At 40.1% G+C, this 27,715-nt stretch overlaps 1 protein-coding gene across 1 annotated transcript in view; it reads right to left on the reverse strand.

Moving 5' to 3' along the window:
* The window catches only part of cadpsa (Ca2+-dependent activator protein for secretion a), a 218,921-nt gene that overhangs the window by 52,466 nt on the left and 138,740 nt on the right, over positions 1 to 27,715 (reverse strand). The window contains exons 14-19 of the mRNA XM_073468331.1: positions 18,020 to 18,121; positions 17,875 to 17,938; positions 17,559 to 17,682; positions 9,558 to 9,664; positions 7,701 to 7,709; positions 4,490 to 4,646 (exon numbers count right to left, since the gene is read on the reverse strand). Coding sequence (XP_073324432.1) covers positions 4,490 to 4,646; positions 7,701 to 7,709; positions 9,558 to 9,664; positions 17,559 to 17,682; positions 17,875 to 17,938; positions 18,020 to 18,121 — 563 coding nt within the window. The remainder of the gene's footprint in view (positions 1 to 4,489; positions 4,647 to 7,700; positions 7,710 to 9,557; positions 9,665 to 17,558; positions 17,683 to 17,874; positions 17,939 to 18,019; positions 18,122 to 27,715) is intronic.

A 27,715-nucleotide genomic window follows, 5' to 3' on the forward strand; every position in this document is an offset into this window, starting at 1 on the left:
GAGGGATCCAGGATTTGTTTTTCTTTTCTTTAATATTATAAGATAGGGTTTTCTTTTTGACATTTATAATAATAATAATAATAATAATAATAATAATAATAATAATAATAATAACAATAACAATAACAATATAAAATAATCAGGTGTAATTAGGTGGCTGGTAACCCTGAGTGAGTACAAAAGAGAAATGTTGGGTCTTGGTGGAGTTGTGTTCTAATCAAGTCAACTTTATTGATAAAGCCCAAAATCATCATAAGATCATCAATCATCATATTGCGTCATTGGGCTGTACAGTGAACGACATACTCTGTCCTTAGAACCTCAAATTGAGGAAGGAAGAACTTTTATAGCAGGTGGATAAAAATAGAAGAAACGTCAGGGCTCCTCCTGACGTTTCTTGACATCAGAGGAGGGCTGCCTCTCTGATGACGGACAGACATGCAATAGATGTTGCATGTATAGAACAGACCTACAAATTCACTATATCGGAGTACATAAAGTGCCATTCTAGTTTCAGATTGTTTTAGGAAAACTGGATTTTTAGGATTTAGACAAACACTAAAATAAAGTGTATTTAATGTATACAGTCAAATTTCTGGTCGCCAGCCCATGTCGGCGACGAGTCACCTGCTCCTTTGTTTTTTTGTTTGACTGTTTTTTACTGTGTGTTTTGTCATTTCTTAAGTGGACTGCACAGCTAAACTACTGTAAAATGTTCTGGATAAAAGAAATAGCAATCAGGTTTCTGTTATGGCTGTTTTCTTTGGCCATGTGTGCAAGCTTTCAGGAAGGGACTACCCCTGTGGCAGGATGCACCTCAGCTCAGAGGAGCTCCATCAACTTCGGCCAGCTGTGGTGGAACAGATCTCCCTAGATCTACCTGTCTAAATGAGACCAAAAACTGCTGGTGGTAAGGTAAGTTGTAGACCTGAAGTCTTTCATGACTTACACAGCAGGTCGCCTGAAGCACTGACCATTATTAACAGGGACTTCAACCACTGCACACCCAACTCCCCCCTGCCCTCATTCAGGCAATTTCTTACCTTCCCCACAAGAAAAGGCAGAACTATGGATCTTGTCTATGCTAATGTAAAGGATAGTTACTCATCCACTGCCCTACTCCCTCTGGGCTGCTCAGACCTGAATATGTCCCGCTGCTCCACAGAAAGGCCACCACCACTAAATCTTTGCATGTATGGTGTGTAAACAATTAAACGTTTTCCAAATAATAAGCCTTGGGTGACCAGTGACATAAAGATTGCCATTGATAACAAGAAATCTGCTTTTAAAACTGGTGACAAAGATGCAATTAAATCAGCACAGAAGGAACGTAAACATGTTATCAGAATCATAAACATACAGTTGAGGGAAAACTATAGCAAAGTAACAAAGGTTTATTGAAAGGCATGAATTCAATTACAGGCTATGGGCCCACTATAGCCAGGTTACAGGAAGGGGCTTTCAGTGCTGATGAGGCTACCCACTTCTTTGCCAGGTTTGATGAACACAATTTCTCTGCTAAGCTTAAATCTATCCGGGTCTCATGGTAACCTCAGTCCCGCAATAACGGTCCTCTCTGATGAGGTCCACTCCCAGCTGAGGAGGCCTTGTAGATAATAGGCTACACAGTAGTTCTGTATTTCAAAGTGCCCAGTCCAGGCAGCTCAGGTCCTTTGCAGGTCACTCTTGCATGTGTTTTATCAGAGTATTTTAGCTAGTGTTTTGTTTTATGCTGTTGTTTGCTGTGGGTGTGGCTTAAGAGGAATATGATCTATAAACTGATCATGAAGGCAGGATCTATTATTGGCGTGACCCCTGACTCACTTGATGTGGTCCTGGAACAGAGAATGGGTAGGAAGCTCAAGAGCATCATGCAAAATGAGGGTCATCCAATGTACAGTGTTTTAAGTGAGCTGGAGAGCTCTTTTAGTGACAGGCTTGCTATGCTGAGATGCTCTGATGAGAGATTCAGAAAGTCTTTTGTACCGGCTGCAGTGAAGTTTAATAAACATTGTCACTGTTAACTGATGTGATGACGATGTTGTTGATGACTGTGAACAATCTAAGTACTGTGGAATGATGCCAGCCAGGAATATGTTGAACATGTTCGGGTGCAGTCATTTTGATGTTTACACTATTTATTATTTATGGTGCTGTGCTCTCCCCTTATTTTCTACTGCCTTGAGATGTGTATGTCTTTTTTTTATTTTCCTACTTGTTGTTGTCTCATATATATGGTAACACTCAGTTTCCCACCTGGGGGATTAATAAAGTATTTTGTATTGTATTGTATCGTACATTCAGTTATGATGGATGTAGCTGTGCTCCTGTGTTATGAAACAGAAACCACAGAGAACACAGGAGCACATTAAAGGATAATGCCATAGAGCTCCATTGCTGTCCAAAAACCAGACAAAACATCAGTGAGTCACACTGTTTCAGTGGGTGACATCTTCCTTCATTACCATGAACACACATACTGTAGTTTATTTTGACCGAGTCCCACACACACCGTCCTGCTGCCACAAACACTCACTAGAGCACCAAAAGTGGATGAATCGCCTGCTAAAAAATAATCCCCAACAAATATTTAAATTATTCATCCTGTTTAATAAAACGCACATTCAGTAGGAACAAATGGGCTCAATAGGCAGCTGAAAAATCAGAAAGTATGAGATGGAATAAGACATAGTTGGTTTCTGTCTTTTCATGAGATTTGATGATGGTAAGAAAAAATAGAACACCAGCCTTAATATTATTTGAACATTTTTCTCTGATAAAAAGGGTTCTTTGTCCATATCTTTCGCTACAGATTCCAGCTGAATGAATAAACTAAATTTGTAGCAACCAAGGAAATGTACACACACGTCTTTTTTTAATAGTCACTGTATTATTGCCAGCAATATACAATTTCCTTCCAACTGTTAATCGCTGACTTGTGTAGCTACTACCATCGATATGCACTTCAATTACCATTTTCCCACAATTGCATATACTGTATATATGATGTATAGAGCAAATGAGAAGGTGGCCAATTTAATGCCACATGTGAGCATAACAAGCTATTTGCAGTCATCTGCAGCTGAATGAGTGGACCATGCTCTGCCTTCTCCTTGACTCCCGACTGACAAACTGAAAAGGGGAAGCATTCCCCGGGGACAATTAGCGCCCTGCAGATTGAGCTTGCATTGTGAACAGTGAAGTGTTGCCTTTATAGGACCACGGACAGCTCTTCAGTGTTTCTGCAGGCAACTACACGCAGTTCATTAGAGAGATGGCTGGCCTGCAGCAACCAGCATCAAGACCTGACTATTATCTTCAGTCAGACACACACACACGCACAGTTTAGTATGTAAACCGCTCCAGGCCAAAAGTAGACGTCTCACATTGACAGGAATAATTTGGGACATCTGGGAGATGTTTCAGGGAGATTGGAGCGCACAGACGACTGCAGCTCTAAACATTCGTTGTTACCATCAAATAATCAAGAGTTTTACAGTTGATTATAAAAATAGTTTTTTATCGGTTAAAAATATTATAAACACTGAAGGTGCTATAAACATTTCCTTAATACAAAAATGAGAAACTTTTATGTACTGTAAGTACTGTAACTAAACATTGTTTCTCACCAATCATGGCACAAAATCAAAACTAATTCTGACATAAGAAAGTCATGAATAAATAACATCCCACTTTCCAGAATTGGTAAAGCAGGATTGGATGAGTAAGGGAAACCTATCACATGGCAGTATTTTGATATTAAAAGTTGAAGAGATGGAAAAGATGTTTTCTCCAGCAGAAACTTAGCTGATACTTTGGTAAACTATCTGGAAACAGAACGCTGATGTATACTGATAATTCTGCAGAAAATCTGCACACACAGAGAAACACAACTGTATGCACACACAACCATAATGTTGGTTTTGCTTTTACCAGGGTTTAAATTACTCTCAAAAGGAGACATGCTGTATTATTAAAAAGTCTGAAGACATATTCCTAACATGCTGAACACAGGGAATATAATGCTAAAAAAATTTTGATTGTGGGTGTAAATATCAGTCAACACAACTGCATACACACACACACACACACACACACACACACACAATTAGCACCATAAGTATGTTTGCAGCTAGCTACAATGTACAGTATGCACAGTTGGTAAATCAGTTACTTGTGTTAAAACCTGTAAAACAGCCAAACATTCAAATATCTGCAAATAAAGTGAGTTGAAAATAATTATGTTTAACTTTGATGTTTTATTTTGTAAACTAAACCTATAGCCCATTTTGTCAAATGCGTGTGTTGACCTTTTTTATTATGATGTGCACTACGAGATTATGTCAAACTTTATGTTCTGAATTTCCATTTTACCCTTCATCAGGCCTACATCCACCTCTGGTCATTTCTTCACTGATGAAGGCATGTTCAGTTACATTAGTCCCCATGCTGACTGCTGAATATGTTTTTTAAATGGCTATTCACTCACAGTCCATTCTAAGAAAGTCGTTGAGCAGCTGGAAGAGGGGGAAACTGTCCCAGCTGTCGGGTGGCTGAACTTCAAGAGCTGCGTCCATGTCTGCTGAGTAGAGACACAGGAAGGTCTCAGCATGCTCCACCATCAGGTCTGACCACCACGCAAAGGCCTTCAGATGGAGTATAGGAGAGCCAGAGACACAAGACAGAATACAGGGAGTGGAAAAAAATCAAGAGGTTGAGAGGGAAAGAAAGGAGACAAATAAGACAAAGAGGGCACCTGTTAGTGCTCCCCAATGGGCATGTCTTTAAGAATCTATAAAACAGTCTGAATCTTATTTACTTTAAAGGCTGAATATGTAATGAAACTTCACTGAATCCAAAGGCTCTTGACTATCTCTCTCACAGTTCTCCATATGAAATCAAGTTGTTGCTTCAATGACTTCACTGCGTGCTCTCCAGGGAAGGATTCTTCACAACTCACAGCAGGAAAAACAGAGCTTGGACACAGAAAATGACACGCTTTTCTGTTGGCCCACAGAGGAAACAGCAGCAGCTCCTTGACAGGCATGGCAGGGAACTACTTAAACACTCACCTACAGCTCCTTGAGTGAGTCAATCAGAAGAAAGGAGCTGGCAAGCTCCGCTATGCTCATATCTCCCCATAAAATAGACACAGTGGAGTGACTGTTAGGGACTAGGCTTCTCTCATGCACATCAAAAACACTCGCTTTCCTCCATGCACCCCCACTCTTGCCAGGCCTCTTAAGAGAGACCCCTGAGGATCCATGGTGTTTGCTCATTCACATCAAGCTGTCAACACTGTAATGTGAATGTACCCATGGGCTTACGTGGTGGTGGTGGTGGTAGTGGGGTGGGGGGGTTTGGGGGTGTCGGGTAGGGGGGGCATGCATTTGCCATGTGCCATGGGAGCTCTTTGGGTAGTTGGTGTTGGATAGTTGGCAAGAAGGTAAATTCAGTCAGTGCCACTCATGTAATCGTCACTATAACATTTGAGACTTGAACACTTGCAAGACACAGAAATAAGCCAGAAATATATTTTCTTTTAAAATGCATCAGAATTAAGTATTTTTTTAGTAAGTATTAACATGTCTAGAAAGAACTCTTCTCTCAGTAGCCTCCTGTCAGTGCAAATTTATTCCCAAAGATTTACAATTTGAACTTGTTTCATAAATTGCGTCTCCCTGTATTGCCCCCAGAAAAGATGGCAACCAAAAATTATAGCTGCTTCTCACACCCCATGAATCTGGTGCTCTGTGCAGCTATAAAACTGTGAAAAAAAACTTTGTTAAAACCTGCCAAACCAAAGCTGTTGCACATAGGCTGCGTACCAAAATACTGATGTGAACATGAGAAAAATGTGTGTGGATATGGCTCTAGTGGTGATAATTATGTTGCTTTTAATGCTTCTTAACAAAAGAATAAAAAGTATTGGGTTCACTCAATTTTGTTGAGATGGTGCATTTCAGCAACTTGAGGAAAAAAATCAAAAGTGTCTTTTTTATGTTTCTGGGGCATGAAGTCTTGGTTGTATATGAATGAAAGACTCTAAATGCTTCTTTTACTGTTACAAGTGGCATCTATCTGTGGTGAAGCCTCAGATAGTACTAAATAAGACGAAGATGAAGTGGGCTGTGATGATGACAAACACAAGTCTCAAAAGCCCAAATAACATTTCTGCCATATGCTCAACTGGAGCAACGTTTAAAAGGTGTGAATGAGGCAGCTATGGCCTTTTCTTTGTCACTTTGGTTGGAGACGCCCCTTATGATACTCCCTAAATTTTACTGCTTCTGCACATCAGGAGGAATAATTTTTATAGAGGCATGACAGAAGAGTTTTATGGTGTGTTCCCACAGAAAGAAAAGGGAATTTTACGCTCATTGAGAAGAGCAGAGCTGCTGATCACCTGCTCAGAGCCAGCCAGCTCTGGAGGAGGGAGTATGGTGCAGCCAGACCTTCTGGAGGAATAAATACAGGGAGTCACATCAGATTCTGCTCTGATTCTGAGCCATTTACCAATGGGAGGAGAGCTCAGAGATTACTTTTAAAAACTTTTAGGATTAAAACGTGAATTTATCTTCACACCTGTTTACAAACCTGACTGCAGCAGTGATCTGCAGAGGTGACCTCCATGGACGGGTGTGTATGTTCTGTAATGCTGGCGGGAAAATGTACTTGTACCTCATGATTGAAACATCGCAATGACAGGAGAGGGGGAAAAAGAAGAGACAGAAGTCTCTGGAGTCTCTGGTGTGTGCTGAGTTCATTGAGACACTCAACTGAATTCAAACACCAGACACACACCCTCAGTGCTTGCCATTGCTTGCTAACTGCTGGCTATTTGGGGCGAATAAACACTTGTGTGAGTAACATGAATAAACACAAATTATCCCACAGTCAAACTCACCAGTAGTAATGCAAGACGAAAATTTACTTCACAATCGGTGGGAATACACCATCTGGGTATAGGAATGTCTTTAAAAGTGTGAAACCTAAACCTGCTGCAATCATCATTTTCAACTGTTGGAGGCTAACGCTGGTTAGGCTAGTTCACCAATGTGGTGATAATAATCTAAGCAGCACTGTAATTCATTTCATTGAAATGCAGGGTGAGTGATGTTATTTATGAACATTCAAAGCATGCCTCGCATTTCCTCCATTGTGTGTGCTGAAGGATCCAATGGAGAGGAATGGGTTCCTTTAAGGAAAGGGAAGGTAACAACACAACACCTTCCCCAGGCTTACTTACTGGACTTAAAAATAAATGATACATGGCAGGTAACACAGGTAACAGGTTAGCATTTTGAGGGATGATTTGGGATAAACTCCCAGAAAATAAAGTACAGAGTTGTTTTCTTTGAGACAAAAAGTTTCACATTCAGCAGCATTAATCACAACTCTGCACTTTGTTTCCTCAGAGTGTAGGCTAATGAGTTCAACAAGTAAAACACATTGTTAAAGTGCTTGTCTTTGTTCTTGATCACCATCGGCAAAACTGTTGCTAGCTTAGAAGCTAACAAGCACTGCCACAAGCACTTGATTAGCAGTGACCACAAGCTGAAAGGGGTTCTGGGTCATTGTTGAGCAGGGAAACTTTAATGATTCTCTACAACAATAGCCGTATCACTAAGTGCATGCACAGGAATTAAAGTAAGGGTAGGGTAGGAGATGGGGTATATGGCACTAAGACAATCACATACCTCTTTTCCCTGTTCAAACATTTCCCCGCAAACCAAATAAATCATTGAAATAAAAAGCAGAGAGGGAATAAGTCAATTTTGCTTTCATTAAATAACGAAGTGACACAAATAATGTTATTTAAATAGCACAGCATTCAGAGTAAAAAGGCAGAAAGATTGGGTAGATTGCAGAATCTTTAAATCACACGACACAGCTTCAAAATTAATGAGAAATTCATGTTTTCTTCATCAGTGCATCTCCTTTTCCTTTTTTTGGTGATTGTTGTTGTTGTCGTTCAATATCTTTTCAGCTCATTGTTTGTCAGATCAACAGAGAAGCTACTCTGCTGTGATATAAGGATAGACCTGATTGATAATTCTCCATTGCTACTATGAACTTGCCTACACTTCAGAGTGTGTACTTTGTGTCAGGTATGGCCCACTGTGCAGGTAAGACACAGTATGATGATTTAAAGTAGCATGTGGCCGCTGGTGAAGGACTTGTATTTACCATCTGAATGAACACAAAACTTTGAGGCCCCCCGTCAGGAGGAATACAAAATAACTTGCTCAATTTACCTTCTGAAACTTATCTTGAGATCCCCTGTAGATATTCTGATGCTTTTAAAAACTGTACTGCAGACAAAGGTAAACTATTCACACTACACAACTATTCGATGGAAAGTTGACGAATGACATTTCTGAAATCAATCAATATCTCAAACATGAACCAAACTCTGTGACTGATAGATATAATTTAACAAATTGGGAAACAGCACCTGAAAACAGTCCCTCTGGCTTACAGAATACTCCATACTAAATGGATTTTGGCATATATAGCCAACCAAATAAAAATGTAGCAAATTTGCAACAAGATGCTCTCATTACAGTGCACAGGCTGGAAAGGAGAACCTCTTTAAGACTTTACACTGCACCGCCTACATTGCCTTCAACTCATCAACAAATGTCACAAGACTGGCTGTGGCCCATGGGTTTGGGTTTAATTTCATGGAATTTAACTAGTTTTAGGATAATTGTGTTTACCATGCTCAAAGGACAGCCATCTTCCTTAGTCAAATGCTGGGATAATGCTATGCTGCTGAGTTTCAGTTTGCACGACTTATTTGACAAATTGTTATGAGTTCAATGCTTCCCCATTGATCAGCAATGGAAAATATGATGGATAGAGAAAATCTGGAGGGGCATTGGGCTGTATTTCAAGGTAATACAATATATTTGATAACCTTCTACCTCTTAGCTAACATTAGCATTCAAGCACATGACAGCTAACATTTATGTTCCGTTACATCCGCTGCGTTTCACTTCCAAACTTTGAGAAATGTGTCCAAGATGATATTGGAGAATTAATTTATGCCTTTCCATATCGTATTGTGAAACACTATCAAACAGTAATGTTAGCTAGGAAGTGGTTGAATGCTTGGGTTAGCTGTTGTCAAACAATATTAAATATGTTGTTTTTCCTTCAAATATGGCCAGATATCCCTCAGAATCTTCACTATCCATTGTCTTTTCAGTTGCAATATGTTGCTGTTACCATCTGATTCATACACTAGACAAACAGACGACGAACAGTCAGTTTGTGGGAAATATCCGGAATGCACCCTCCAGTTTCACAGTGGTAACTGGTGCTCATGACCAATAACAATGCATGTAGCGACCCTGATGTGGGTGTGCCTGGTCACATTATAAAGACTGACAGTCCCTATAATACTGTACTGATTTCATGTGAGATAAATACCATAAACTGATAGAATGGAAAAATATGACATAATATGATTACAGTAAAGTTATGTTAGAAAAAAACAGTAATTAGGTTCTTGATAGCACAGATGCACACACGTATTCCAGCACACTAACCTCAGCATGGTGTTCCTCATTCTGCTGAAGCACCTCGATCACCAGCTCAGCCAGGCGAATGGTGTCCTCCAGTTTCTTGGCTGGGGTAACTAAGCGTCCTACATTCTCTGGAGCACAAAGGTCAAACGGTCAGTGTCGGCAGCCTCTGAGTCTGATCAGTATCCATTCTAAACAATGGCTTTTGTGACTACTGTATACATGCAACCAAACGTGTATAGGAACATCCCTGGTCTGAGATATTTAAGTGTGTCTTTTTTGACATTCTTTGGATTGTACAAAAGTAAACAACATGCATTTTATCCTGACTACACCCAAACACTAAATGATTAAATCACTCACAAATTGTGGATATACCTGTTGCCTCAAAAGTGATCCTTAGTCCAGTCTATAGCCTCAGCCTAAACCACTGGGACAATCTCATGGTCATATTAAAATAACAAGCATGAAATATCAACTTGTTATAATTAGGGCTAGGCATTAGACTACAATACTTCTAGACAAAAGCCTTGATTGAGTTTGTAGAATCAGGTATAGAAACCTGTGAATTAAGGTCAATTAACTGATTAAAACATAACCAGCATAAAGCACAATTGTCTTAATTCTATCCCATGTTTTCTTGAGGCAGAGTTCAACATTAAACACATATTTTACCCAGCCCTAGTTATACTGTAATTCAAGGATTGCTACATTTTGTTAAAGCACATTTTAGATCAACACTATCCCATAGAGTGCTGAAGCACTCTTGAGGATAGCGAAAGACCTCCTAATGGCTGGAAGTGGTGATGGCCTGTGGTATGTAGTGAATGAGTTAAATCTCTGTCAATGTGCCAGAACAGTAATCTAGAGAAAACATGGACATGATGAGGGATGTAAACAGCATGTACATTGAACAGTCATCATGCAGTAATGTGGTGGTTTATAGCACCTGATTTAGATAACAGTTTGGTTGTTTTAAGTGGTACCAAAGTGGCATCTAACTCGATTTGTATTAAGAGTAATTATACCATTGTCTGGATAAATATTTGATTCTCACTGGCTGCAGGGTGTCAATTAACTCCTGGTATATGGACACATATGGAACTACAAAGTTGTTCCAGAGGAACTAAAATAATGTGCTGTAGCCTGTATCTAATCTGAATGTCTTGTTTACAACACTGAGTGTAGTCCTTCAATGCATCCTCTGAACAAGACAGTATGACACCTAGAAAAGACTAGCTACAGGAAGTAGCCTACACTCCTGAACACAAGCAATCATCTCACATCCCTTCAGCTACTCAACTTGTTCCTTCAGGTTGCGGTGGATAGTACATGGACATGGTACATAGTTACATTACTCTGGGGATTCAGAGATGAATAAAAAATAACTTTTCTTCCATTTTGTCACAGCTGCTGTTTCTTTCCCTGGCCTAAGTCAGAGTATTTCCGATTTTTTCGTCATTTCCCCCCAAAAAACATTAACCCTATAAGTTAATCTGGGATTTTTTTGTTATCACTGTCCATATTTTGCTCTCTTTTGTTTATCTTTAACCATTGCTTTGAAAAATGTTATGATATGAATATGAATTTAGAACCCTAAACCTATGCACCTTCCGACCTTAAAGCGTAACTCCTCAGTATTGGTCAACATGCTAGATGGCTGGAGCAGTTTAAAGGGTCAAGGGACGGAAAAAGTTGAAATGTTGGAATAAAGTGACAGTATATGTCTTAAAAACACCAAAGTCTGTGTCAGTGTCATCCTGCTGTACAGGAACACACACACACGCACATTTGCCATGTGAGAGTCATGACTCATTGGTAGTATGACTATATGTGACAGTAAACTTGATTCCTTTTTAAATGACTTAATGTGTTGAGACCACCTACTGGCAGAGCTCTTGTGCCTCAGTGACGTTGTGGAGAGCACAGCAGGGTGATGGGTGATTGTCTGCTGGAGCTTAAGTCATGTTAACATGGCTGAGAGCTCCTACAGAATGGGACGTCTGTACTGTTTCAAAGGGGGATTTGTTGAGACCTAACATCTGTCAAGTCAGAGCTACTATGTCAGAGTTTGGAAGAGCACTTTTAGAAACAAAGGAGCATTTCTTTTTCTATAAAGTTATATTGTCTATAACCTCCTCTTTTCATAATGGACTCCAGCTTTGTGAGATAAAGTCAGGACAGCACCCATCATGTTAATAACCCAGGCTTTGGTGCTGATGGTTATCATCAATGAATGCTTCACTGGGATATTTTACATTTTATACACAGTATATACATATAGAATTCTCTGTCATGTTGGAAGTTTGAAGGTCGTCTTTAACCAGAAATGTCCTAACATGTTGCCAAGTTTAGTTTTCAGTGGACTGAGTGCTGGCTCACTGCTGTTTGGTAAACAATTAACACCCTGGATTTCTGCTTTAAGGTGGATAGATATCAGAGTCACATCTCAAGTCACCTTGAGATGAAATTTTTAAATGCCACTTTGTGAAGGATATCAAGAGAGAGACTGTGGCACATGCAGCCTTTGGACACTGAGATGAATGAGCACTGATTTTCACAAAGATTGTTTAGGTTTTCTAGCAAACCTTTGTCATCAGGAATAATATTCTGTAACAACAAGCATTTTACACATGTAGCTTTTAAACACGTGGTCTTTTTTTATGCCGTTCTAAAAGAGAAAGCAATTTCTTGGATTGAAATACTTTAAATGTCACCTGCATGCAAACAGTGCACTCTTCCATGCTTTGATGCTTGCACTCAGAAGGAGTGATTTTCACTGGTAATGTGTGAATCATCTTAAAAATTGCTCTCTCCTTTTGTCAATCAACTCATTCCTGCTGTCCTGTTGTCGCCGGCCAATGTTACATTAGTTCCAATGCATTTAAAGCATAGCACAGTTTCTCCATTCCAACAATCCAGAGCAGTGAAAAACATGGGGGGGGGGGGATTCACTAATGGCGTCAAAACATTCCTGAAACATATTCTGTGAAGTTTATAAGCTGTGCATTGAACAAGTATCAGGAAGGCTGTGACAGGGTCCATGGTGGTATGGTTCAAAGTAGACTGCTTGTTTTCTGGTCAGGAAGGAGCTAACAGTAGAGGTTAGACATACAGTACAACGTCACCTTGATCCTCCAGGTTTTTCTGTGATTTCTCCACTAAGTTAAAGAGTTACATTAAAAAAAGAGCAGGTTGCAATGATGGAGAGAAGGTGGACAAAGGTGGGAAAATATCAGGTAGAGGATGAGAGAGAGAAGAGATCATTCAGTACAGGTAGTATAAGCAGAGGATGGAAGACAGGAGTCATAAATAAAGGTAAAGGTTAGATTGATTACTAAAAATCAGCACATTGGATAAATTTGCAGCCTCTCAGCCAAAGGTTGTTCTTTAACTGCATTTTGTGTTATAGAAGACTTTCAAAGAAGCAAGAAAAAATGGACACAAAGCACAAAGCGTCACTTTGACCTGAAATCTAGTATGGGACAATCTGAAAAAAATATTAAAATCTGTTAGCATTATTATTATATGTGTCAAAAGTATCAGAATTCAGTGGTGATGAGTCAATAATTCTAACACAGAAGCATGTTCACAATAGGATTGTGTGACCTCCAAATATGTTTCACTCAAAGGACTGAGAAGTGACTAAGATGCTAATAAATGCAGTGCTGTTTGGATGTACCATGAGCATAAACACTTGAGAGGATTTACACACAAGCAAAGTAAAAATGCATTCAAGTCGCAGACAGACAAAGTGCAGGTGGTTTGGGCAAGACTTAAAACAATCTCACCGAAAGATTAAAATGTATTTGAGTGGCTAAAAGACAAACTGAGCTTCAACAATATCAAGAAAGTGGAACAAGACTATACAGACAAAAACAACGGTACAACCAAAGGACATCTTGACAACAAAAACTTGAGGTCACTCGTAGCTGGCGTGCATACTGGCTGTAAGAGGAAAATAAAAGGGTGCAGAAGTGGGGGGGGGGTGATGCTGGGGAATGAGGAAGGTACTCACGAATGGTTAAATCCATCACTTGAGACGCCAAGCAGAAGACAGGATGCTCATACATCTCTCTCTTTTTCCCTACAGAGAAAGAGGGAGGATACCGAGGCATGCGAGAGGGCCAGGGTCAGAGAGGACGCGTACAGAGGTTACAGGGTTCGACCAATAAGAGGCTTCAGAGGCCCATACCTGCATTGTTTTTGCTGCAATTTCATAACTTACAATTTGAGGTCATAAAAGTAAACTAGTGTATTAGGTATTCAGCGAATTAAAATCTTAAAAGCTGAATAGGTGCAATATGTATCATTTTGATAGTTCAAGATATTATTAGCAAATTAATCAGAATTATGTTGTGTAGTTACAAAATGATTGTACAGTAGACTCTGTGTCCCACCAGTGGTTTCTTCAGTCTTACTATAGAGGATGTTATTGTTTCACGGACCTCTCACTCCTCCAGTTATTGCATTGCTTTATTATATTGTAAAAAGGAATTTGAAATGTATTTGATAAAAAAAGTTATAAAACAGAAAGAGAATTGAACATGAGCATGAACAGTAACAGAGAAATTTTGCACTATCCCCATTATACAAATGTCAACATGCTATTCTAATTATACATTTTTGCTAAATTAATTTTAAAGATTTAATCTCATTGTGATACTCTTTTTCAGTTCTTCACTACACATCCCTGAACATAAATACAATGATGTGTTCCTGATCCTCTGTTTCTTACATGTAAATTGACTTTCTTTAATTTTGAACATTTTTGGCTATTTTCAGGTAGTAGTTTAGCTGAGTTTACAATTCGTATAGCTCATTTGAAAAATATCAAAATCACTAATACATCAAAATAAAACAAATCTAAATTGCATTTCGATTAAATTGTTACTGTACATCCTTTTGAGCTCCCCTTTGGAGCTGTAAATGTCTCAGCATTAGATACAATGCCATGTAGAAACTGATACAAGTTAATAAATTATCTGATGTATCAGAATGAACTGAGTAATGCTATAGTAATTAATTCATTAAAATGCTACACAATGCACCACAGGAGCCTTTCTTACAAACTTTCAGTTCTCAAACTGCATCATATCCTCTAATCTCATATCTGAATTGGATGATGCTGACTGACCCATGTCAATGGTTTCCATTGAAATGCTAAAGTCAGCAAAACAACATATGAGTGTAACCTCAGAGTTTACTGTTTTTCAGCTAACTGAGTGAGGAAGATGGCATCACTCCTGTTACTATGACATAGGTACCAGGGTACAAGACTGTGTCCATGCGTGTGTGTATGGGGTTCAAAGATTACGGGCTGTCTACTTTGGATTAACCATTCGTTCCGCAAAGCAGAGGTAAAAATCTGTTTTTTTCCCCTAGGTCAAAAAGCACACCAGTATGAAGGGCAGGGGTTTGGGGGATAATCAACAATCACAACTGAGATACTAAGGTTCATCCTCCTTAGTGTCTTCAGGGAGGTGAGGTTTCTTTACAGACATCGTCTTAAATTGACCATTTCAAGTAGAACAACAACATCTTGGGAAATGTGAATGTTTACTGTTGTGTTCCTTTCTATGTGCACTATGGGATCTAGGTAGGCAACTTCCCCCTGGTCTGGCCTAAATGCAGGTCTTGCACTAGTTGGATTTGATTAACAGGAGTTTCTAATATAACTGACGTATAAGACAGTTTACAAGAGAAAGATGGACAGGGAGTGCATAAGAGGAAGTCAGAAAAATAAATTAAACCCTGGTACTTATTTTTTGTCATTCTATTCTTTGTATTTCTATATTTTTAGGGATTAACCTGTGACAGGGATCTCATATAAATGCTATGAAACACATGTTTGGTAGTGTGTCACGTGTATGACAGGGATATCAACCAGAGAGTCAGTTTTACCTCTGTGTGCCTAATACAGAGATGATGTGAAATGTCCTGTCCATGTTTAGCCTAGCTTAGCACAGAGATAGCAAGCAGTGTGAGAACAGCTGTCTTTTTTTATCATTGTGTGTTTGCAGCACGTAGAACTAGTCAATATAAGGGTTAAAGGGGCATTATCTAGTTTTGGAGAATAAATTCAAACTCAGAATTTTATTATTTACAATATTAATGAGGTTATAATACAAACGTTGTTGCCATAACTGAATAAACAAGCTGTTCTCAGAGGAAAATAAGGTCTCAAGACTGTTTGAAGCTAGAAAGGTGGCAGGGTCCGCCACATAATGAGGTAAACAGGTTTAAGCTCTGCCCTGTGAATAAAAGCAACATGACTCTAATGGATTTGTGTATGGCTTAGAACTTAATGGAGACACGCGATGGAAAATACACAGCTTTGGAGTTGTTGATGACTCTATTTTTCCATTGTCACCTTAGCTTTTTGCTAAGCTACGCTAAAACACATCACCAACCTCTCTCTGTTGTGGACATGCAGGGAAGTAACTGATGTCAATCTTTTTATCTCATTCTGGCTGAGCCAGCAAATAAGCACACTTCCCAAATGTTGCTGTTACTGTAGAAGTTTAGAGTCATAGATACAGTAGGTTGAGTGACAGTTCAATTTGAAGACCTATCACATTTATGTAAACATAAACAAAACTGCCCTACAGTAGGTAAGAGATTTTGGATGAAATGTTTAAGAGGTCTGCAAAACACCAATGATGCCTACTAAAGAAAACCTCGACCATGCAACAGGAAAAAAAACACTGAACTGCCCCATGGGGCAATCCCATCATGTCTTGTTTATTGGCCTTCCTGTTTTCAAACACTGGCTGATGAGAAGCAGCAAAAGCCAATAGACAAGGAAAAGAGAGGAGTGAGCATGGCAAACCTACAGAGAGCAGGAAAGAGAAAGGAAGAACGAGGGAAAGAGGAGCATCACTTCAGCTACCAGGCAGGCCAAAGTGGGAGACAGAGGCAGTAGGACTTGGCTGAAAAGGAAGCTGAGGCATGGTGGACGTCAGCATAAACACTGAATTGAATGCATTTTTACTTACTGTACATTTGCTACTAAAATGGGTGCAAGATAAGGCAAAGAATAAAAAACAAAACAAAAAAAAAACAGAGCAACTATTATGCCATTAATCACATGATGAAAGAAGATTAGAGAGGCTTTTTCTGCAGCTGTGAAGAAAAAAATTTAAGAATTAGACTTTGTTTTGAAATGTATGATCGAAATATATGACTGCAATAAAATTATTATATTTCTGTATAGCTTATCCATTCTAAGGATGCCAGTTGATAAATCAATCTGTGGCAACTAGCTTTATGTCAGTAGGCTTTAACTTATAGATGGGTCATTTCATGCCAACTCACCTCAGGCCTCCCAGTTCATGAAAACTGGGAAAACTTCTGGATTTTGGGTGAGTTGGCATGAAATGACCGAGATGCTAATCTCAAAGCTTCCAAAGGAAACCAGGACTATGGTAAAAATGCTAATATGAGTTTTTCCAGTAGCTTAGTGAAAACCCCACCCAAGTTACAGGGTTCCTTTCCAAGGGTTTAACGACAATAATGTCTACACACTTTGGTTAAAAAAAACAATACTTTCTTCAATGATTCAGCAGTGTATACAAATGTTAATTAATAATATCCGTGCTTGGTCAAATTTGGAAAACATGATTACTACTTTTGACTGACTATCCCATAATGTTCTACAAGCTCTCCAATAATAACAACATAATATAACCAAATTTTTCAAGGTCTGCCCCACTGAGTTCAGAAATCCTTTTTAACTGTGATGCACCTTTCAAACTGTTTAAGCTGCTAAGTATGATGGATCGCTGCCAAACTAAATTTTGCTGTCGTAATATGCAATGACAATAAAGATCTATCTATCAACACTTCATTTAGAATCTCTCACATCTGAATCCTTGTGTGACAGGAAACTCTCAGTTACTCTAGCTGACTCATAGTCAACTCTAGCTGGTTCATAGTTTTAACAGCTGTATCAAGACAGAACACCCATGCTGTGCTTTGACTGCAAGAGTAACGCAAAAGAGCAGTGATGAAGCAGTAGCTTACCTTCCAGTTTGGCATACTCTGACAGGCGTTGGTAGTTGACTAGAGCTGCCTGCTCCAGACACTTACGAATCACAGCCTTGACTTCCTCTTGTGGAACCGGAGTAACAATATCTTTCATCAGAACCTAAACCGGTAAGACAAAGAAACTGTATTTTCAGTGTACAGCAAAACTTATCATGACAAGACCAATGATGAGCAATGTAAAAGAGAGATGGTGAAGGGTGACGGACAACCGTCGTCTTAACTCACAAGCACTCCAGTGTGGAGGCATGAAAAAAACCTTGTATTCATCTGTCCATCAGTAAAAATCACTTACCCTTTCAAGCAAGGACAGAGTTGCTTTCAGTGCTCCCTCTGGCCGACCAAATGGAAAGCAGTACCTGTGGAAGCAACAGACTGGATTGTCATTTGAACCCTTAGGTTTGGCATGAGTTCAACAAATGGTTGTACATGTTTCCTGCCTGAAGTGTGTAATCTGGTTTTCCAGAAGCACCCGTAGCCTCTCCTTGATCTCCTCAAAGCGCTCCTTCTCCTCAACGGTCACTGTGCCGATACCATCCGGCCTGAAAGACAACAGCATTAAAAAGAAATGAAAGGTCCGTGTCTTAAAAATAGGAAATTAAATAGAGCACCAACTGACAACTTACAGACACATTCAGACCTTGGGAATTTTCAAGTACAGTACATTTCTGGGGAAACAACAGACTATGGTGATCTCATCACCATGGGCTTAGGGTTAGTTCTGGTCCAGGACCTCAGTTTATCCTTTCCTAGAACGTCGGTCTGGGGGGCATTCAAGACATGTATAAATAACTTACACATGATCAGAAATCACTTTGATTAATGGAGTAAACTGAAAAACGTACTATAGAGACTGTAATTAAAGCATGATTTGGCCTGATCACGTAAGATAGGCTACATCTTTTTTGTGTTGTGGTGATGCCACACAACTTTCTGGAGGAATAAACACCCACAGTCACATCTGATTCTTCTGATTCCTGATTCTCGTCAGGTGTTGTGTAATGTTGACTGCTGACTAGAGCTGGAGGGAAAATGTACTTTACTTCATGAACATAACAATACAAAGAGGAGAGGAGCAAAAGCAGAGAGAGAACAGAGAGAGTGCTGAGTTTAGTGACAGGTTGACCTAAATTCAAACACACCCTGTGTGCATGCCGTTGCTTGCTAGCTTACGGCTAATGTACACTAAACAGTAAGTCTGTAATAGTAATCTGATGACACAAGTAACACGAATAAACACAAATGATTTTGCAGTCAAATTCGCCATTAACAACCACCACTGCTGATGAAAATATATCGGACTCTGGCACAAATGTTCACAGATCAGCTAATATCTTAAAGTTTTATTGACATTACATTTTGACTCATGACTCATGCTTCCCTCCTCACTCTCTGACACTCTCCCAGAAGTTATAGCGACAGGCAACCAAATGAATTGCACCGTGAGGAACTGGATTTTCCTGGATTTGAACATTGCTGGAAACATCTGAGATAATGTAAGCACACGACTCAACAACATATAGAACAAAGGTTGAGTTGTTTTTAGACAGTTTAATGTAGAATTCCTCATTATACATATTATTGTTATACATTACCCCCTTAAAACTAATGTATCTGAATGACAAGCCTGCAAGTTTAATAATGCAAAATTATAGTTCACATCACATAGGCTGTTCAAACAAATGTAATCAAGACACCCTGGACTGCAATTACAGCTTTTCAAGCAGGTGTGTGTGTGTGTGTGTGTGTGTGTGTGTGTGTGTGTGTGTGTGTGTGTGTCCAATGTGTTTATCGTTTGTGACATGGTTGGGTCTGGGTGGAGTGTGAGCAGAGTGCATGTGACAGAAGAGGCGCTGGACTGGTGGCCATGACAGCATGATGAGAAGCAGGAGACATGACACTGCCACCCCCCCACACCCCCAACCCCTCCCCCGATCCTCCTCCCCACCCCATTTGACATGTCATTTCAGCAGACAGTGAGAAACTCAGTGTGTGTATGTGTTTGTGGGGGGGATATACTTGCTGAACTGCTCTTTGAGTGCATGTGTTTGTTATGTCTCAAGCAGTACCAATTTTCTAAGCATCAGCGATCATCTCAAACATACTGTTATCAGTTTTCATGGACATTTGAACAGACACGTGCATTGTCTCACAGCCACCTGTGGCCTCTGCTGCTGAAGTCCTGAAGCTGAGGAGGAAAAGACTGAGTGTCTGTTTACTCATTGCTTTGACACAGTAAGTCTAAACTGAATTGAGAAATGAGGTTTTTAGGTTTTCAGCACTTGCTGCATGGAACAATCTACAGAATGAACTTAAACTATACGGGAAATTTGAATTTCCTGCGTTTTGGAGTTTGTCTGGGACAGGAAGTAAAAACCTTTGTTGAACTTGGGTAACAGCACTTCCATATCGCTAGCTGCTGACCTGAGGTCTCTGTCTCTCTTTGATCATAGATATCTGCCTCTTTAACACTGGGGCTTCCAGCTGGTTGTTAACCACTATGTTACAAGCCACATCATCAGAACCATGAATGAAACATTGAGATAAGGTAAAACTGTCAGGTCATAGTCCTCATGGGTAAAATCTGTTACCGCAAAAATTAAAACTGATAATCTAAAAAAGTTAAATGTAAACACTACAATCACATAAGAAGCACATAGTACAGGCACAGCCTCCAAGATGAGCAACTCTGACCATTAGCCATTAGTGCCTTATTTCAATGTGCTATTGGTTGTTTGTGGTTCCCTTTGATTTGTGGCTGGTGATCGTATGATTTAGAAAAACATATTAGTATATACAAGCCTGACACAAAAATTGGAGAACTGTCATAACAAAATTCACAGTGAAAAAACGTCTCACCTCTCACATTGTGACAGAAAATGAAAGAGGAAAATTTCACACTAATTAAGTCCTGCGGGGCTCTATCTTTTTTTTTTTCCAGCCGCGTATTGTTTCTTGGCAGCTTCCTCATGTTTGCTTGACCTCATGACCTTACAGCTCCGTCGACAACAGCAAGCAAATGAGCCATCAGTGACAGACAGACGGCAAGCCAGTAAGACTTTCACATCTCCTTCAATGTGCAGCGGACAACCTCATCAAATCCTTAAAGTAGATTATCGTGTAACATGTTGCTTTAGAAATCTACTGAAAATTCAATTTTAAGCAGGCTGCAATCCTAGATTGGTTATTTTCAGAATGTATTCTTCATTTGTACATTTCATTTCTAGATCGATTAGTCTACAGCTGAAATGACTGAGTAAACAATTTGTCAGCTGTCAGAAAATGAATTCTATATTTTATTTTCAAATTCTCTGGTTAAATCTTATTAAACCAATTGATGAATTATAAAATATTTAATAAAAATTCATAAAAATGTAATTAAACTTAAAAAGTTATTTTTGAAAAAAAAACAACATTTAAATTGGGATGTAAACTGACTTTGGGATATTTGCAGAAGTAGAATATGTAAAATAGCATGAACCCATCCTTAGACTTAATAAATGACTGAATGAATTGTTTGCTCATTAGTTTGACACTACATTTTAACTTCAGCTGTACATGAGAAATTTAAAATAATGCAGATTCTTACTGTTTTGATTGCGTTTCATTCTCCATAAAGCATAATCTGTAGCTGTATAAGCTGTCATATGCTTCAGTTCGATTTTAAATATACATTGGTGCTTAACATACATTTAAATTTAATCATTCTTTTTTTTATTTTATAGCAAATAAAGAGCAGATGATATTTTATGTTTATTTGAAGCCATTTCTGAACAAACAGTGGATCTAAAAGATGTCGACATTTAGCTGGACAGAAGTCAAATCTTGACACTTGAGCTGGCGACTGGGCAACCGAGTCCAACTTAGTGCACCAACACCTCCAGGCCAGCAGGCTATTAGGAGGCAGGGGTTGGGGTGGGGTGTTTGTGTGTGTGTGTGTGTGGGTCTGGATGAGGTGGGGTGGGGGGTCTGGATGAGGTGTGTGCAGTGGGGCACATGCACCAGCGTTGGCAGCGGAGACATTCGGCCATCACACATGACAACCTGTCAACCTGTCATGCCTTGACCTCCAGGCATGATGGCTGGACTGGCAGAGCAGGTCTTTGTTTGATGTTTGTGGATGTGTAGATATGTAGGGCTCATTATTTAGGATTTTATGACAAGAAAAAATTACATTTAGATGTAGGTTTACAAGTATGTATATTTATAGTCAATATTGATAATAAACTGCTGAACTCTGACCGCTGGCAGCAGAAAACAACTGTTTGATGCCCGGGTTTAAACCAAACTACTCCTTGCGTGTGCCAATTTTTTTGCACTAAAAAAAAAATAAAAGAGTGATCAGCCTCCACATGGCTCTCTCCACAGATTACAGTCAAACTACTTTTCTTGTCATATTTGTCTTCAACAGTGTTTCTCTCTCTTTTATTTTCTCTCTTTCTCTTGGAGGGAGTGTCCATCTGTCCATGCTGATCAGAAAAGGCCTCAGTCCTCAGTCACTGTTTGTCAGCAGGACAGAGGGAAGGATGGATGGGTAGATGGATAGATGGATGGAAAGAGGACGGGGTTAGTTGGAGGGATCGGGGGACGTGGAGGGGGGGCACTGACAGACAGCCCTCCCCGACCTCTGCCCTCAGTGCCGGAGTGGCCCTCGTCTATATTTGTTAGGCTTCATCCACAGACAGCTGACTGTGATGTTGACAGATTTGATGTCCGCAGACATCATAGCAGATTAGATAAGAGGTAAATACTGCAACTTAGATAACAGGGTACATAGTAGTGTAAAAGCCAAATGACTCCTGTGTCACATACCACTGATAATTTGGTAAATGACACCATTTGATCTCTGACTGAAATCTGCTCCACTAAAACAGAGTTTAAGAACATGCTACTGTACCTGACTTAGTTTTACACCAGAGCCACATAAAAGATTTGGCTAACTGTGGTCTGAAAAATCATATGGAGATATCTCAAACAAAGGTTCATTTGATGGTCCTTTTACAATACAAGGGTTGGTTGGAAGAACTTTTACAAATATGAACTTTTAAACTTGAAAATTGAAAAATAGAGAAGGGTGGTGGCAGTTTGATGCATACTCTTTTTCTTCACCCTTGTTTCTGATGATTTGATTTGATCACTACCTAGCCGCTTGGGCTAGAGATATGCTGGAAATATACTCCATAATACTTTATTTTGTCTGACTAGGACCCACACTTAATTGTATCAGATGATTTCATATTACAGATGATGATCAAAGGAAATATAATTTGAGGCCTATAGAAGACATGTACACGTGTGTGTGTGTGTGTGTGTGTGTGTGTGTGTGTGTGTTTGTGTATTTTAGTATGTTGTGTATTGATGAAAAAGCATCAGTAATAATTTTGAGCACTTAGAAAAAACATTTACAAAAGCAGGGACCACTAGCATATACCAAAATACAAAACTGCAGGTGCAGGTCATTTACATATGTTTCTCCTTTCATATGACCTGTTTGCTGCTGCTTTACCGCGGTGATGCCGTGGCGGTAAAAGGGGGGGCTGTACTTGATAAGTGTAGATGCTAGGTGGGAGCAGAGTGCTTGAATCCTGACTTTATACCCCATTTGACCACAATTGTGCTCAGCGATGGCAGAGTGGTGCTGTCCGTATTTCGGCTGGTTGACTCCACAGGAATCGGATGTATGTAGTCTAACCCCTACCACCTACATACAGTCGCCAGAGCTGATCGTGGCTGTTCTAGTCAATGCTCGTGTTTCCACCAGCTGAGCCACAGCACATCTCAGCAGCGTCCTAGAAGCGGCTCTCGACGGCGGCCCAGACTCGGCGAATACACGGCGAGTCTATTTTTGACGGAGGTGGACTGCAGTCGCGTCCAGAGGCGGGCCGTACTATTAGGCAAACCAGGCATTTGCCTGGAGCCCCGGGCCCCATACAAGGCCCTTTGGGGCCCCCAAAATGCCCTCTTTATATGTTGTCCCCATATTTAATGTTTTTATAGAAATCACTTCACAATAGTAGCATCGGGATGTCTAATTTAATCAATCACTCATGTTTTGACGGTCTTTCTGCCAACCGTGCACCCCCCTTCAGTCTGCACTACATGGACTATTCCATGTTATGCATCACGCTCATCACGCTGCACGTATGCAGAAATGATTATGGCATAAAATCCAAAACAGTAAATAGCGGTAAGAGAGAGAGAAGAGATAAATCAAGAGAAATGAAGCGAATATACGAAAGTGGGTCACAGAAAAAGAAGAAGAGGGACCAAAGGCAGGATTTTATTTCAAAGCTGCCAAAGCTATCGAGTTTTTTTACAGGAACCGCGGTGGCTTTACCAGTATATAGCTCTATACCACCAGATAAATCAGTCTGCAAGGTATAAACTGCAAGTAACGAGACAGTCCTTGTGTCTGTCAATCTTTTTTTCTTTTTTTAAATAAATCTAACCCTGGAATAACAAATGTCAAGTCTTTACTAATATTGTATAACCAAGGTCATATGAATCTTTGTTAAGAGTTGAAGAGTCAAGATTATCTTGTCAGTGAGAACATGCATTAGTCAGGGGCTGAAGAAGATCAGGAAAACTAAAGTTGAAACAAATTCAAATCTATTTGCACACATCCATGCCATAGGACAATATGAGAGTTTGCAATATCCATAGAAAAGGATGTTTAATCCAATATGGATTACACTGGCCGAGTGTGATGGAAGAAAGGAAGGATAGTGACTTTTGTTCATCCCTTGTATGGAGTATCTCATTATGCGATATAAGATACATTAGACCAGTAGATGCAGGGGCCCCCAAATGACTGTTCGCCTGGAGCCCCCAAATGGCTAAGTTCGCCACTGGTCGCGTCAAGCTTACCAAAACAGACCATGCCGAGCAGGAAGTCACACACAGGAACAGCATAGTGCATCCGGTGGATTTTCAAAATAAAACACCCTTTACCATTTCGGGATCATATTTCACTTCACTACATCGACATTACGTCATAGAAAGAATTAAATATGTAGCCTAGTCACCCATGGTAGAAGCACAAAAATCAAGGAGAATGTGACGAAATAAGCAAAATCTCAGGAGGTCTACTGTATCAGCCAGCAGCACACTTTGCTTCTGTAATGCTCTCAGTAGGATATGCAGTGGAGAAAAATAGCATTGCACACATAACGTATAGACACACAGCCGATGGAAACCATGGGTATCTAGCTCTTCTGTGTTAAATAAACTAAAGATGTGTAACGTTAAGTTACTGTTTGTACTTGCATAAGCCTATAAGTGAAACATACAGTCTGAGGTATATGTCTACACCCAGCTTGAAGGCAGTGTGGAGATTGCTGTTAATTAGCTGTGGCAGTGTGCACTACACCCAGATTAACTTGTGATATAACTTTAACCAGTGGTGCAGGTATGCAGCATATAACTACGTATGTTTCAGTCGACATTGCGTATACCCACTTCTAAATCCCCTCTGATGCACATCTTCGTTACATTGTTTGAGGGAACTATAGGTGACTGCATACTTGTGGACACAACCGTGACTAATGCTAATGTAGCTCCTCAGGGATTTAAAGTGAAACTCTCGCCAAAATGCAACCTAGGCTTTTTTTGTGAAGGAACCCAAGTCAAACCTTCTTGTAAAAGCATAATTACGACGAAAAAGGCACTTTTAAGATTTACCGTACTTTTGTTTTTGGGTCAAAATCATTTTCAATTGCGTGCTCGGGGCAACATTACAGTAGCATCAAAATCACTATTTTTAAAACACTAAGAAGACTCAACACAACATGAAACTTTGCTCGTAGTATCACCAGGGTCTCTACACATGAAAGTGAATAAAGGTGGAAAGCTCCTAAAGCGTTGCACTCGGGGATCTACTCTTCTCGACTGGCAGGACGGCGGCGAGCGGAGCAAGCTACTGCTAATGTGAGTTGTTCAAAAACCTTCTTTTTAGTAAACTCTGTGTACACTAACAATGTTCTCAATGCTTGTGTTCATGTGTAGAGACCTTGGTGATACTACGAGCAAAGTTTCATGTTGTGGTTGCAACGAAAAAGGCTTTGGATAAAGCCAGAGGGAAAACCAGAGTCAACATTGGTTCAGCTTTTGAACGGTGGAGACAACTGAGGGAGCTGAAGGGCCTAAGAAGTGATGCAGAGGTTGCTGTCTTTCTGTTGGACAGGTAATTATTTGTTTTTCTTTGGGGGAATTTGTTATTTTCACGAAATATGTAACGTTAGCCAACTTAGCTACTTTTGTAGCTCGTATTAGCCCAATGCTAACATTAGCTTCTCTGTCGGTGTAAGCGGGGACTAAAAGTAAACAGGACTTTTTACACATTGCAGTGGCCAATCACATAAGCTGGCAATCAGCATGCTTAGCATGGATTGCCTCCACTTCAAATGCTTGAGCATGGCAGTAGTACTGCTTACATCCTCCGAACTGACGCACGTTACGTAAATCGACGTAGTTACGTAATCGATTACGTCGACGCATCGCACCAGCCCTAGTTTACTGTAGTCTAGCCTGCTCACATGTGCCACCTGGTGGTTGTTGGTGCGCACGGCAGCTAATGCAAAATCAGCTAGATAAAATAAAAGTCCCCCTTCCTATTCTGCCATGTCGTGCCACCTTTAACACCCCAGCAATGCCATCCTCTGAAAGGAGAAACCTCTGTTATTATTATTTATTAATTATCTATTTGTTTATTTGTGCTGTTGGGTTGACTTTGGAACCAGTTGCATCCACTGTCAATTCAAACTTTTCTCCATAAAGGATCAAGCGATCAAAAATTATTATAAATAATTACACACACTGCCTACAGTGATTGTCTGTACAGATGCAGGCAATCACTGAAAATGAAAAAAAAAAAGGTCAAATGAAATGAAAAAAAAAGGTAAATTGGAGCACATGGCCAAACTAAGTGAAGACATATAAAACATTATATATACATATATACATATATTTTCAGTCATTTATGCTGATAGTCTGAACGCCAGCTTCAAGTGATTGGCCACTGCAACATGATGTTGGGTGGCATTTTTTCAAAGTTGATTCTGTTTACATTTTTTCGCCGCAGCAGACTGCATTTTTTTCCGGCACCCCCTGTGGTCTACACGGGGGGCGACACCCGTTCCGAAGGACCGCCATTCCGACGGTCCGCCATTCCGACCGGGTTGTGGTTAAGGTTAGGGTTTCAGGTTCGGAATGGCGACCTTTTTTCAAAAATAATTAAGGGCCGGCATTCCGAAACATGAAAGTGAACGTTCGGAATGTCGGCCCTTCGGAATGCCGCCCTGGACCCGGTCTACACTGCCGCAGCCTAAACACACTAACCCCATTCAAATGAATGGGAGGACTGTTGTTTTCACTGCAGTAGCTCATTCTGTCTGAATGTGCCGTAAGACAACACAGGCTGATGGCCCAGGACTCTATACGCTTGTTCTACATTACCCCCTTTCGACCATAGCGAACCTTGTTCTTGGCTGGTGCTAGTACTGGTTCTGAGTTGGTTCAACCTGCTTACCTTTTAAGAACCAGTTTGCGTTTCCACAGGCATCTGAGCCACCGCAGAGTCACATCATTCAGTCACTGTGTACATCTCCATTTCACAGCATTGCTCGGAACAGCTATGGTGGACTACATCGACTCTTTACAGGTGTTGCTCCTGGCATTGCATGCCTAAATTGGCAGCCAAACATGAATAGTTCTTGGACCACTGTTAATTTAATTTTGTGTCCATAATGAAAACCTTTTGTTTATTCAGTGGATAAGTTAATTTAAAATTGTTGTCGTAAGTGTTTTTTGTTCGTCATTGATCACTATAACCCATGCCCCCTGTTGTAAGCAGTTCTGTGTTCTAGACCAGCAAAGTGTTGGTGCCACTCTGGAACTAGTTTTCTTGGCTGAGAGCCACTTTTTTGGCTGTCAAAACGCATTAAACATGTTCCAGAGTAGGTACTGGCTCCAAACCAGCACCTGAACTGCCTTGGTCGAAAAGGAGTGTATGTGGCCCCTGGCAAGAAAAGTTTGGACACCCCTCACTTCTAGCCTGACTGTCTGATGATGATGATGATGATGATGATGATGATGATTTGGTGAGTTAACAATAGGAATGATGACTAAAACCTTTGAAA

The sequence above is a fragment of the Pagrus major genome, chromosome 6, assembly GCF_040436345.1.
Source record: "Pagrus major chromosome 6, Pma_NU_1.0".
Lineage (NCBI taxonomy): Eukaryota > Metazoa > Chordata > Actinopteri > Spariformes > Sparidae > Pagrus > Pagrus major.